The 14,514-nt window shown below is 39.8% G+C and overlaps 1 protein-coding gene across 3 annotated transcripts; it reads right to left on the bottom strand.

Moving 5' to 3' along the window:
• Positions 1-163: 163 nt before the first annotated feature.
• Positions 164-13,269, bottom strand: selenou1a (selenoprotein U 1a). 3 transcript variants are annotated; one of them, XM_067236317.1, is made up of 6 exons: positions 13,203-13,269; positions 3,348-3,527; positions 2,127-2,218; positions 1,873-2,013; positions 1,579-1,743; positions 164-1,200 (listed from the first exon to the last, which is right to left on the bottom strand). In XM_067236317.1, the coding sequence occupies exons 2-6, from the start codon at positions 3,490-3,492 to the stop codon at positions 1,105-1,107; spliced, it is 639 nt and encodes a 212-aa protein (XP_067092418.1). In that variant the 5' UTR covers positions 3,493-3,527; positions 13,203-13,269; the 3' UTR covers positions 164-1,104. The 3 variants fall into 3 exon arrangements, with proteins under 3 accessions (XP_067092418.1, XP_067092417.1, XP_067092416.1); XM_067236316.1 differs by lacking the exon at positions 13,203-13,269 and adding an exon at positions 10,000-10,050; XM_067236315.1 differs by lacking the exon at positions 13,203-13,269 and adding an exon at positions 4,015-4,250.
• Positions 13,270-14,514: the final 1,245 nt, after the last annotated feature.

The following is a 14,514-nucleotide window of genomic DNA, read 5'->3' as shown; positions in this document are numbered from 1 at the left end:
GGTTTAAGGATTATAATGAAAAACGAAAAGCAGCAACCACTTCAATGGACTACTGACTCATTTGCTTATGGTGAAACCCTTCTACTTGTAGAACCAACAACTTCCCTTCTCAGTTCCCTCTAAACTGTCAAACCAGTCTTGATGCAGGAAACAACACAATACAGACAAGTCATCTACATTTATTGAGGTTGGCATTCACACACCATAACACATAAAATACTTGCATCAGATACACAAAGCATTAGCCAATCAGGGGGTGGCAGCAGAGCCCGTGTGTGTTGGTGTATCAAACCTGTTCACCTCATTTGATTTTCGAAACAGGTTGTCATAAACACACACACAGACTACACATACAACCAGGCAGATTGGAGACATACAGTGAGAAACTGAACAGAACAGAAACAAACAGCAACTCAGTGTGCAACACAAAAAAAACAACACATGATCATGTACCATACAGATGTTTGGATCAGTAAGCACTAAATTAAATAGAATATTAAATAAAAGTGTGGACTACAGCCCAGACTTAAATAGAGCCTTCTCCAAAGTGTAACATACCTGAATGAAATGGATGCTGCCTATAGAACCCTGCGTATTGCAACCAACCCACTGTCGGTCTGAAAACAAACCCTTGTCCTGAGATGGCTGAGCCATGCTGATGTGTTGGCTCATCCTAATTTACCTCCTTTGTCCCCAAACAACACTAGAAGATGGACTTGGGGGTGATTTCTGACCAACCAATGAGCATTGTAGTTTACCTGAGCATTCTAGAACAATCACATTATTACTGAGGAAAATAAATTGAATGTGTTCTGTAAGAGACTTGGCTGAGAACCTTACATATTACCTTATATTATCCATACCAGTTTAAATCAAGTATTTGATTTAAGAATTGTCCTTCTGCAATCACAATAGAGTATCTTTCACTTCAAAATGTTCCAACTGAAATGGTGAAATGGTGAGAAACATTAACAGTACCAGGAATCTGTCAATACATAAGCAAACTGCAAAGGGTGGCAGAGTTGTGATCCATGGCTTTCATGGCTATGTATGTTGGTGAACACTAAACTGAATTATGTCAGTTTTTAAACATACAAAACTAATCTATTTCTCTGGCACTATTTTCTTGACAGCTTCTAAAACCTCTGTGTTGTCCACTTTGTTTCCAAACTCTTTCTCTCGGTGCTCCATAAGGATTCCCTGAAAAAACAAAATACATTAAAGCTACAATAGGTAACATTACAACATCAATTCATATTTGAGAAACAGCACCCCCAATTCTTGTCTGAGAGTTTGATTGACAATGGTTTTATAAAATAAGCCAAGGACGAGCTGGATTGCTGGAATTGATAATGTGTGTGGAAAGTTGTGGGCCGCTCCAAGATTAGAAATTGACATTCCACTGGCACTGAGCTGTCTGTGTTGCAAAACAACTCTCAGGGCGTCTCATTAGCGTACAAAGCACTTTTCTTTTCTTTTTCTGAAAAATGTATCAATTGTACCTTTAAATATACAATAACATTAATTAAATACAGGTTATACAAGCTTATATGATGTCCACCATGCTTTGCCCTGTACCTGGTTTCCTGCTCCAATGACAAACACGCCTCCCAAGATGAAGCCCTCTCCATTCATGTTACCCTGGTAACCAGAGCGCCAAGCCCGCATGAAGTTCTGCCACACTCCAAGACGAATGAAGCCCAGCCCGCCCATCTTCCTCTGGAGGGGGCCATAGAAGTGTTGCTACAAAAACAGACACAAGAAACCATAACACACTTACTCAGGATACAGAGCCATGGTTTGAATACAGGTAGAGTTACAAGGAGAGACTGTCCTTGAGGTAGAAATTCCCTGTGTCTCTGGGCGTCTCACCTTCTCGTCAATGTAGATGTCCCCTGCAAAGTGCGGCCTGAAGTCCTGGATCTCTGTGCCAATATTCTCCTTCACCACGGCAACTAGAGGGACCCCAAGCTCCTCCAACTGGGGCTTCAGAGAGGACAGCTCAGAGGCCTCCTACAGAAGACACAAACACCCACACATCAACATTCAGTAACTCATTCAGACCTTGGTACATACTCACATGCGAGTATATTATAGGAAGAACATTTGAGGAAAAGGGACATTACCTCTCTGCACAAAAATCATCCCGGTCGCCGTACAGCCATAATCACTGCCCCGTTCTTCGCCCACAAACTACCGGCTTTGATGGTCGTCTCATCTGCAGTCCACAGAGAACAACCATGACCACTGACACAATGTAAGTGTAAGCAAGTTACGTATGGTGTTTCCTTTGGCACCTTTGGATAGAGAGGGTCTGGGCTACTTCATGAGAATAGGGTTTACTTTTAATAACATGACTTGACAGTTTAAGTGTTTGTATCCCCCCCCACCCCCTTCTTCACCTCTGTGAATCGCCTTGTGTTGCCTCCTGGTATGATATGTGCTATATAAATAACGTTTCATTTGATTTGACAGGGCCAAACACTAATATAGTTGTTCCATAATGTCAACCAACACATGATGACAGAGAGACCATAAGAGGAACAGGACTGAAACAGTGACTCTTGTTCATGGTAACAGCACAGGAAAAAAAGAATGTGGAATGGTAGAACTAAGACACAAAACTCAAGTCTACATTCACCCTTTTACTTTAAGCAATGAACATTTGCATTGTAGGATTAGCATCGAGTACTGCATTAACTTCTGTAGGATTCAAAAACATGCAGCATGAATGTGCATGTACTGCATGTCTGTGTCAGTATTGTTGTTTTTGTCTCCCGCCTGTTTCTCTCATTCAACATTCAGGTGTCCGTCTCTGATTTGTTAATCATCTTTGTTCCATGTCGCTGCCGCAACTGCTGCCAACTTATGTCAGTGTCCGTCTTCCATTTAAACCAAAACCGGTCTTCTGTTCGGGAGTTGACTTTGTACTGTGTGTTTTGGACTAACTAACACAGAAACAACCCACTTGAACCACACAACACAAACACAGAATTTGCTGGTTGACGAACAGAAGATAGGTGAGGTTTAAATGGAAGATGGATGAAAAGCTGATTGGTTGGGAGCAGTGAGCTGGTGACAAAGATTGGAGTTGACAGCCAATCACAGACAGACACCTAAATGTAGCAATGAGAGCGAGGGGAGACACCGAAGGGAGACAGCACACAAATATTCGGCTACAGACAGAAATATTAATATATAAACATGTGGTCGTAACAGTTAAGTTTTCATTGGTTGATGCCAATTAAAGTTCTGGGGTGAAGTTAATTGTTGTGGATTTCCATTGTCTATTGGAATCAGGTTGAAAGTGACGAGTCATGAGGAGTTGGAATGGACACCACTCTCACCATCTGTAGTTGACTTGAGGTCCGCATTCTCTAGGTGTTCCAGCGATGCCTGAGCAACTTTGGGCAGACACAAGTCAGTGTTGGCCAATAAGATCCCAGCTATAGCTGCACCCACCGCCCCTAGACTTAGAGACCACATCCCCATTCCCAACAGCTCCCCCTCCAGCCCGGAGGAATACACTGCAACACACAAGAGAAAAAGAGAAACATAAATGACAAAATTTCATATCAATTTGAATTATTGTATGGGCTTTAAATAAATCCTCACTAAATGGCATAGTCTGTCACATGAAGGCAACATAATTTTTCATTAACAGATGTTCAAATTTAATTACATCTTTAAGATGGATGGCATGGATACACTGTGGTAGAAAAGGGGTTGTTCCAATTTGACCAAAAAACATTCCTCTAAAGATCTAATCCTGGTGTAATCATGAAATCCAATCCTTGGCCTAGTAAATTGGGTCAATGTGATTGTTATGATATGACAATCTGACAACAGACTCAACAACAGCATACCTTTTTGCTTTGATAAGGGAATGGCAGAAGCACAGCACATTAGTAGGCCAGTAATACAGGTTACACCCACGGGCAGCTGAGTCACATTAACAAGTCAGGGAAGGATTCTATGACTGGAGCAAAGACTATGATATAGGCTATGTCTTGCCTGATATGGGCTTGTTTGAGTCAGGACTGGCTGTGCTGCTGTGGAAGGAAGCAGTCTGTGTTCTCAGAGGAGGGGATCGGGCTGTGGGGGAAGGCTGGCTGTTCAAGGCTATGCCCCTGAGCATCAAGGCAGGACAGCACGGGGTTAGCTTCCACCCGGCCAGCAGGGCTGTGGCTGTACACCTGGACAGAGCCCGACCCAGAGACATGGTGGGAGTCTGCCTAACAGTGCTTTCTTTGACTCAGCTTACAACACACCCTGAGAGATTTATCTGGAAAAACAACAAGAAACAAGTGTGTACCATCTCTGAAACATGAACTTTAAAGCATGCCACTGTACATCCAACTTGTGTTTCTAGCTTGCTCTGTGGGGTTTAACAAAACCGTTATAATGGATATAGGCATATCATAGCAAGCCATTTTAACATTTAATCAGTAGCAATAACAATATCAACAATAGTTTTTTGAGAATTCCAAGCCAACAGCATGTCGTTTTGACTAGTTGCAATTCTAATTAAAGATTGATTAAAGAGTGTCCATAAAACTCTTTCTCTGCTTTGTCAAAGTAAACAGCAAACAGGGACCAAGACCACAATAAAAAATTGACCGCCACAACTGTATTCAATGGAAAAGCTAGGGAAGCATTCTCTTCATGAATCGCGATTTTGTACCACTACCATCTGGGTTACAGATGCTACACTTTAGACAACTGAGTCAGGCACATGCATGTCATAAAACTTTTGTTATGTCTACTGATTGACTAACGTGAATGGAAATACACTGTCCAATGCAGTTTCACTAATATCGATCAAAATAAACTTTTACACACTTGTTGCAATAAATCCAATACGCTGGCTAGATGTAGCATGGTCTTGTTTACAAAGGTAGAGTAAAACATTCAAGTTTTCACTAGTACCTACTATAAGTAGCTAGCTACTGTGGTGAACCTGGCTTGTTTTGCAGTGGCTAACACAGTCGGAGTGTTGCGATGGGCTCATTTACTCAAGACATCAATTATACACATCTGTATGACATTCAATTGGATCTTTGGTTCAAGAGAAGAAGAATTTTGGTTTTCCCAAATTGTCACTGTACAGGAAAATCCATCATGGCATGATGGATTTTTAAAAGAATTGGAGAAATGGGGTGGAAATGCTATCACTTTTGGATAGGCCTGTTAGTGCCTGTGTGCAACATTTGTATACGTAAACCACCTCAGTGGTAGCCTGGTCCTAACCAGACTCTCGTACATTGCATTTGTACAGAGTCTGGCCTCGCTCCATTGACAAGCGTTGACTTCCTTGTAGGCGGGTACTCTGTTAAAGTTTAAAACTATTGGATCTGCCCAGAGCCACTCTGATCTGCCATATCCAATCGCTAGCGTTCGCCTTAGCCAATTCCTTCACCACTAGTGATGGGAAGTTCGGATCATTTTACTGATTCGGTTCTTTGAATCTCGTTCAGTAAAATGAACGAATCTTTTTTCGAGTCATTCGTTCATTTCAACGGGGGGGGGGGCGTCGACTGCAAACACGTCTCATATTCTCATGTAGGTTAGTGCATGACATGTGCACCAGCAGATACTATTTTGAAAGAAATTCCTGCATTAAAATAATGTATCATGACAGTTTGTATGATTTGGTCATTTATTATCACACTAGCATTTAATTACCACGGCATACAATTACACTGCACTAAACTGTAAGTGTAAATTTAAAGTGAAAATAACAAAACCAGTCAGTATGATGACTTGAGCGAATATCATTCACGTCTTACTAGAACAGCGGCCACGCGAAAGGGAATGAGGAAACTGTTTCCTCTACTAACAAATACAATGCGGGTCACGTGAAAAAAGGATCTGAAGACTCGTAGAAAGACCGAGTCAGGAAATGAACGAACCGTTCGTTTCCTCTAGCTACCACTACAGAGCCTATGCAGGTCACGTGAAAAATGATCCAAAGACTCGTAGAAAGACCGAGTCGGGAAATGAACGAATCGTTCCCTCTAGCATTTCCTCTAGCTACCACTACAGAGCCTATGCAGGTCACGTGAAAAATTATCCAAAGACTCGTACCCAAAGACCGAGTCAGGAAATGAACGAATCATTTCTGTTTACTTGGACGAGCCTATGCAACAGTCCCGATGCGAGGCCAAATGAACGAATCACTCTTTGAGAGGATTCTTGTAAGGATTCGTTCAAAATGAACGAATCGTTCACGAACGACACATCACTATTCACCACTACTGTAACAGAGCTAGCTGCCGTAGCTGGAAAATCAAACTGTTCCCGAACCCCGTGGGGAGGAGGGACACAACATCATGGCCACCAACAAAACGTGTTTGCTCCGGCTTTAGCTGTTGGATATTCGGCAGCGTTGCCACAACGGACCGAATGTCTTTGCTCGCATCTTTTTCCGCCGCCATTAGGGAACTACAACACAAACTAGCGCACGGCATCAACGTCATCGTTCTCACCCACTCCCTCTGTTCGCTGATTCGCCGGTAGAAAATCAACCTGAAAAATCTGACTTACGTACCTCATGGCCAGACCTATGTACAGAAGCAAAAATAAAATTGAGCGGAAGTAGGTAGGAGGGCAGAGCCAGGCTACCTCAGTGGATGCGGGGGTCACTGGCAACATTATTTTAGGGGACGTGGGATGAAATGTTTGTGAACCCCTGCCCTAAGGTCTAATGTGGGACATTCTTGGTGTTGGGGTTAAACGTGGCATGTTGTATCAATGTGCCAAATTTCAAAACTTTTTACCCATGAGTTCATGAGATAGTCTTATTATTATTCTAGTAACCTAACAAAAACCTGACGGAGGAATCCCAGTGTTTCCCCTACCATTATATTAGGGGGCCGCCCCGCCCCGCCCCCCCAACAGCACCCCACGCCCCCCTACTGGAAGGTCAAGTTACTACAAAAATTAAATAAATAAAAAAGAATATTTTATTTTTTTTATATATAGCGCCCGATCCCAAAATAAGTAATTTAAGGTTACCTTTCCTATAAAACAGGTCTATAGCGTGCTCTTTTATTAAACAAACTAAATGGCCTTATGTCATTTATCTTATTTACACGGCGGCATGTCATTTCTGTCTCTACATGGTCCCCCCCCCAAAGCTGTAAACCTAGGGGAAACACTGAATCCTAAATATCCACAAGACGTTTCTTGAAGACAACCCTACTCTGAAGATCTCTCGATTACAGTTATTTAAACACAGGTCCTTAGATTGTCAGCCCCCGAGTTGTAGACAGGAAGACTTGCCTGCAAGATACATGAGAACTTCCATGGAAAGTTATACCAGCTGGGCACAAAGGTTACCCCTGCAGAAATCGTGGCTGTATCATTATGTGATCCTAAAGACATGAACTACATGTATGATAGGTGGGAAAAATTACCTTCAACAACGTTCCCTTCAGAGATTAATCCAAACACAAAGGGCAACATTGTTTCTAAATAATAGGCCAACCGATCATCTTATTTGGACTCAAACATAATAACAACATGAGCCCAATGTATTATAGGCCTATTACATGAAGCTTAAACTATATTTCCGCTCAAGTTATTGCGAAAAAAGCATTAACTATTGATGTCCCTACCAAAGCTGATATCAAACTAATTTCCCTGAACTGTACATATGATGAGTAGGGGCCTATGCCCCAGTAGAGCTTTATGTTTAGCAACGTGCCTGAACCATTCTCATTGATTAAAAGTAAAACTAAAAATTAGAGTGGGATTCATTACCGAAGTATGGTCTCTCTACCGTAATGTATATTTTCCCTACCAAAACCCATTGATCTATGCCAAATATTCAAGTTACACTTTAACCTTACAGAAAAACTTTAAAATGTGTTAAAAATATGTAGCATTCTTTTCTTACTGATGTTATTGTTTTATAATTTAATCTCATTTGAACAAAACGAATGTGACAAAATTATATTAATAAAAAATATTAACTTGAATAAAAAATATCATTTAGGATGAAAACCCTTTATTTGTAGTATGCAATTGTGCATGCCACTAAAATAATTGGAATATATACATTAGTTATTTATGATTTCTCAACTTTTCTATTTTTTATGGTAATGAAAAGATATCGGATAGCCTGTCAGAAAATTTACAAATAAATATATTTATATAAATAGATATAAATATAAGTCCCTGTAAAATTACAATAAAATATGTGTTCTGAGTTTATCACACCACAGAATGTTTTTTTCCTAACCACCCAGCCAAATTTGAATGATAAAAAAAACACCAACTAAAATAAGTTATCAAAAAATCTGGAAAACATTTGCAGTTCTCTCAGATCTCAAACGCTGGGGGTGTGTCCATGTGAGGTCCTCTCTGCTGAGGTTTCTGAAACCACGCCCACTTGTGGGAAAGCTCCTCCTCTTTCAACTGTCAAATACTGCTTCAACAAAAGGGTTAGACTCCACAACAAAAACACTACAATTCTACAACAAAAATCGATGCTCCTAGCAGGATTGGCTTTACACAGCCATATAAGTTTGAGCCTAGTCAGAATCAAATTCAGAGGACACTAACCGGCTACCCTGGAATCAATCTCATCCTTCTCGGACTGCAACGGAACGGTAATGTTTTATCTCACTTTTATGCAAAGTCAGCTAGAGTAGCATATTATCGATATGTAACTACGCTGACTTAGCCAAATAATGTTAGGCTATCAATAAATAAGTTTATTAGTGTTAAAAACAGTTTATGCACTCTCTAGTTACTAGAGTGTTAGGGGAGGAGCTATGCCCAGTGCCTCCATTGCATCATTGAGGCATGGTTTCAGCCCCGCCCCAAAAATCCTGAACACAAATTTTGAAAAAATAACTTTCCAACTCCACAATTCAGTAGGCCTACTACATGCTACACTACTGTGTTTAAGCAATACATTTATTATATTTATTTATTTATTTACGTGTTTAGACAAAAAACTTGAAATTCACTTTACAGGGATTTCAATTGTTGTTATAAATTAATTAATTTAACATCAATAGTCATTTTAGATGATAATGGATGTCAATAAAAAATAAAAAATTGGCTCTGTCTATTTTTTTCTAACAGTAACACTGTTTCAAGTGCAACCACTACTAGCTAGGCCACCAAAAAGCTAGCGATTCGCAGGTGCGGGTGGTCTACATACTTGATGAGTGGGTTGATGACTTAACATTGGCTACACATGTTCAGATTGTTTTACAGATATCTGATATTAGCATCTTAACTAGTCAAAATGACATTTTGGCATGTCGAAATGTATTTTCCACTAGAGAAAACTTACAGACAACATCTTGCCATTGTAGGCCTGCACTGAATTCAAGGAGAATTCAAACAGTAGTAATTCCAAAACAAAACACTGGGTCACTGCATAAAAGGTCAAGCAGATTTTCAGATAAAATGTAGGCCAACTGAATTAATAAAAATATTTATGACAGCTGACCAACAAATACGGACATTAAAAAAAAGACTTATTAAAAACACGTATGTCCCTTCATTTAAAAAACATTCTTGATTATTATTGATGGTCTGAAAACCTGGTAGTGAACTTTACAAATCTACTTCAAACTTCAAAACTATAACAAATCGACTCATGATTTAGCCTAACCCTGAACTTGGACAACAACAAAAAAATCGACAACTCATAGCCATCTCTAAAGAAGGTCTCGTGAGGGACATCAACCTGCTACTAACCAGTTATGCTGCATTTGTGTGGGCTGTGATTCATGTTATGGTCAAGCCTGGCTAGTCTCCTTTGTTCTTGAATAACAAAAAGGGTTCATAACAGTGTTAGCTCCACATTACAGAACACAACAGTTTCCTGGCTGAACAACAGCATAGCTGGATCCACTCAATTAAGAACATGTTTTCCAGAACCAAAACACACTGAAAGAAACAGCTTTGCAGACTGACCACACAAACCGAGATTGGTTTGAGAGACAAGTTAATTGATTCAAAAAAGGTAATACTTACTCCAAGCCCACAAACTTAATTTAGCCTAGAAAGTTATTTGTGGTTAAGCTGATTCAGTACTATATCATCCACCCTGCATACGGTATCTTACTCTGAGACTTACCTTGGTTTAGTGTAGGCTATATGGACTTTAAACAAGTGCAAGTCTGAACAAGGTCCAGGCAGTAGGTTAGATTGCCATCAATTTCACAACTGAATTCATTGAAAGCCAAAGACTGCATTTTGAATCTGTTCTATGGATGGATTATTAATTCTATTGCTGCCCATAACAAGACAACAACAGAAATACCAAACTATAAATCCAGGAATCTGTGTGTGTGTCTGTGGCTCGATCTCGCCAACCGGGCACTGCATGAAGTTGAAATGCTATACTTAATGCTCAGGACCCAATGACTTGCAGTGAAGCAAGTTATTTTGGACGGACAAATAAATAACAACATATTTTTACAAAAGGCGCAGCTTTTGATAAAGAGTCACAGCCTGTTAGGGGGTCTCGGAAAAACAGCCATTACTTTTAACATGTTTTATTGGGTGTGCTCAAGCCTTCGGCGAGAGCACAACCTTTGTTCTCTCACATATTTATTATTGTTTATTTTCGCCCCCCTAAAACTCAGTCAATATTGACAAAAGTTGTCAAAACCTTTGTCAAAAGTTTCGAGCGATTGAGTTGCTTCTATTGGGATTTACGTTCCGTTGCATGGTTTAGGCTCAAGTTAAGTTTTTGTGGCGAAAAGTGAAGCTAACGGTGGCTAATTTTCTAGCCACAGTCACTGACGTTACTAACGTCACTACGTCACTAACGTCACGAAAACACGCGTGACCATATGCGCGTGACTACCTGTAGCAGAACAGTCGTTTCGCATCTGTTAACTTGGGGGATAGCTAGGCTAACTATAGCTTTACTGCAAGGCAGCTGCAGAAACGCCACAGGTAAAGAGGCCAGGGTGATAACTATTTACTCATTTTACTTTTTGATGTGAAACACAATTGTGAAATGTAATGTACAATATTAGCTGATATTATTAAGGAAGTAGGCCCACATCTACTTTCGGAAACGGTAGTCTACTATTTCACTAAAGCATTAGCATCATGACATTAGCCTCTGTTGCCCGGGCAACACATACTACAGTGGTCTATGATGCATCTGTTTTCAATCGTTAAAATAAACACTCCTCACAAATACATTTTCGTTGTAGGATTTATTATGACATTACATTAAAAGTAAACGATTTGTTGGTGACATTATCATTACCTGTGGTTTCAAACCAGTGTTGCTCACTGCAATGCTGTAGCCTACGCGAGACACACTACAAAAACATCTACACAGCTGTTTAGGAAGTCAAACGGCGACAGAACATGTTCGGCACTCCCCTTACTTAAATCAAAAGTCTTTCAATAGGTGAAACTATCTGACTACTAACCTGAACTTCATTGCCACAGCCTAAACTTTGCCAATCTGTTCATGAAAATAATTAATTTCAGTCTAAACCGTACAACGGAACGTTAAATCGAATTCAACCAACGCAATCGCTACCAAGACGAACACAGCAGCAGTAGTCTAGTACTGTACTGTAGTAGTACAATTTACCGGGGCAGCTTCTCCACAGGGCTGTATCGCATTTTGAGTTGTTACTGACAATGATCGCTACCAGTGAGCTTTTTAATGAATGAGCGATTTTCCACTAAATAAATGTCAAACTTATTTACGTTTTTGGGGGCATATTTTCAGTTAACAGATGGTAGGCTACTGTTTGAATCGCGATTCCATCTTCTACTGCCGGTAACGTTGTAGAATAATCTTCAAAGGGGGTTCTTTATTAATTAATGAATGCGGTAGGCTAAATGCCTGGAAATATCAGGAGAAGGGAAAACTTAAAAGGACGTTTAAATCATAGAGATTAGGTCAATTTTTACACCGGTCTGCCAAATTTGTTCGTTTTGATTCAGCTATGAGGCTGCCTCTTGCAGGGGAAATGAGAAGACATCATATTTCATTCTACACTTCACTCGTATTTTGAGTTGTAAATGAGCAGCAAAAAAAGATGCTTTTATATCTATGTAATCTTTATAAATAATAAGTAGGCCCTATGCATTTTTATATAAAATATACAGAAATATCAGTTGTAAAAATGTCATTAAAAAACGGACCCCTGTGCAACCGACGCAAGCAAGCACACCCTACAATTTCCCCAGAAATTGTACCCTCTCTAGTTACCTCTAACTTTGTTTGGAAATTGCATGATTTCCGTACCATTCTCAAGGTCAGAATAGCAAGTCAATGAAGGAAAAATAACAGGAATTGGTAAGTAGAGCTAATAATGACGATTCTCTTTGTTAACCTTTTAAAAAGCAGGACAGTGGTAACATTAGACTAAGATTAGCACTCGACTAACTTGCTAGCTAGTACTGTAGGCTTAAAGAAAACTCGGGAAAAGTTACCGATATTAACGTTGTCTTTACCATTCCTAGAGACGGCCTTTCGTATTGTTGAGTGAACTAACGAGGTTATTCAGCAAACTGTTAAGCTGAGAACGCACGTCTAGCAAAACCATCACAGTCATAGGAACATACACAACACGATTAGGTTATGTGTGGGATTTAGAGCAATTATAAAATGAGGTTACACATTTTGGCAATTGTCTAAGCGAGTGATGAAAAACGAATTCATAAACACTAGCCTACGATATGTTGGCAATTAAACTGTACAACATAACGCCGTATCACGAGTTTACAAACGGAGGTGTTTAGAAACATAATCTACTGCACGCAACGAGAACTACGAAGGAAAACGTACACCTAATTCTAGTGCAGTAGATCTTATATCTTGCATTGACCAGCAGACCACAAGGTAGGTTGTTGTAGTAACTAATTAACTGGTGTCGCAGACTGCCAGAGCTTGCAAATCATTTATGGCTATCCAGTAGCTATGCTATGTGGCAAAGCACCTGTCAACTTCAACTGCACTCACTGCATTGCATTATTATATTGGCAAGTTTACTCGATGCCCGCTTGCCTTTAGGCGAAGTACATCAAAAGCTACACAGCAGAGCTAGCTGCCTACGCGGTAATTGTTGATATCTTTCTTCAATTGCAGTCATCTTTTTAACCGGGAATTGAAACCACATCGGACTTGCTATATTTATCTTACCTGTCAATGATATGTGCCAAGTGCATTACATATTTAAACAATATAAAATACTCACAATGTATACAGAGAACCAGACGGACCGTAATCTAATGTGGGTCAGCGCATGCGTACCATCTCATTTTGCAACTAGAGCTTTGTAGTCACAGGAAAACTAATCGACCTAGATAAAAAATGTCACTTGTCCCTTTGGCACAAACAAATGACAAGTACGATTCAGTATGTCCAACTGACCATCAGAATTTCTATTTGCCAAAATGTCTTTCAAATCTTGACATAAAGACAAATGTTTAATTGCAAATAATTGTAGCCTTAGCCTAGGTACTTTATGGACAAAATGTACAAAACAATTTAACCCTGGTGACACTCAGGGGTGACACTATAGGTGATGCAGGCAATACTGCTAACAGTAAATAGAATGTGAATGGTACCAGTAAAGATCCAGCAAATTGTACAGATATGTTTTGTATAAATATGGGGAGAGGTGTACCAAACACAGTGAGATAAACCTAGTACTAAACAATTAAACAGTGCAAAAGCAAACTATGCAGTATAATTACAGATAGGGAATGATAATGTGCAGAATGGAGATGATTGTGTGTTGTATGGGCAGAAATGTGTCAATAGAAAATTAATTTAAATAATTGGGCCTTGAATTTGAGTTGCTCAACTTGAATAATTGAATTTTAAAAACTGAATTTGAAATACATAATTGGAATTTGTATGCTCGATTTGAACAATTGCATTGAATAATCTGAAAAGCACAGGCCTAATTTGAAACAGAATTTATTAGTTTGGAACTGAATTCCAATAAACTTGAAATTATATGTGGTCCTTGGGCAAGGCACTTCACCCTACTTGCCTCGGGGGCGGGGAATGTCCCTGTACTTACTGTAAGTAGCTCTGGATAAGAGCGTCTGCTAAATGACTAAATGTAAATTGAATTAATTTGATGTTAAACTGTATTTCATCCTCACTGACATAAAAACTTCAATTCTTCAAGTTGAGCAATTCAAATTCAAATATGATTCAAATTCACTTTCTAGTGACACAAACTTCTGTCCATACTTGAAGCCCTTTAAACTCCTACCAGTCAAATAATATTAGAGACTATAGCTATGTGAATTCAATGTGACTGAGCATACTCAGGCAGCACTAGGGAGGGGCTAGCAGGTGCTTCAGCACCCCCAAGAAAGACCAAAGCACCCTGATAGCACCCCCTAAAATATTGCTCATTTAGTAATAGTATTAATTGCACAGCTCCCCCTCTCAATGATCGAGCACCCCCTCAGCACCTGCATAAAAAATTATCTGGCGCCGCCCCTGTCAGGCAGTGCCATGAAACAAGCCATTGACCTGTCAGAACTGAA

The sequence above is a fragment of the Osmerus mordax genome, chromosome 5 (genome assembly GCF_038355195.1).
Source record: "Osmerus mordax isolate fOsmMor3 chromosome 5, fOsmMor3.pri, whole genome shotgun sequence".
Classification (NCBI taxonomy): domain Eukaryota; kingdom Metazoa; phylum Chordata; class Actinopteri; order Osmeriformes; family Osmeridae; genus Osmerus; species Osmerus mordax.
Note: the sequence above shows the minus strand (reverse complement) of the source record. Positions and strands in the feature narration are given on the sequence as shown.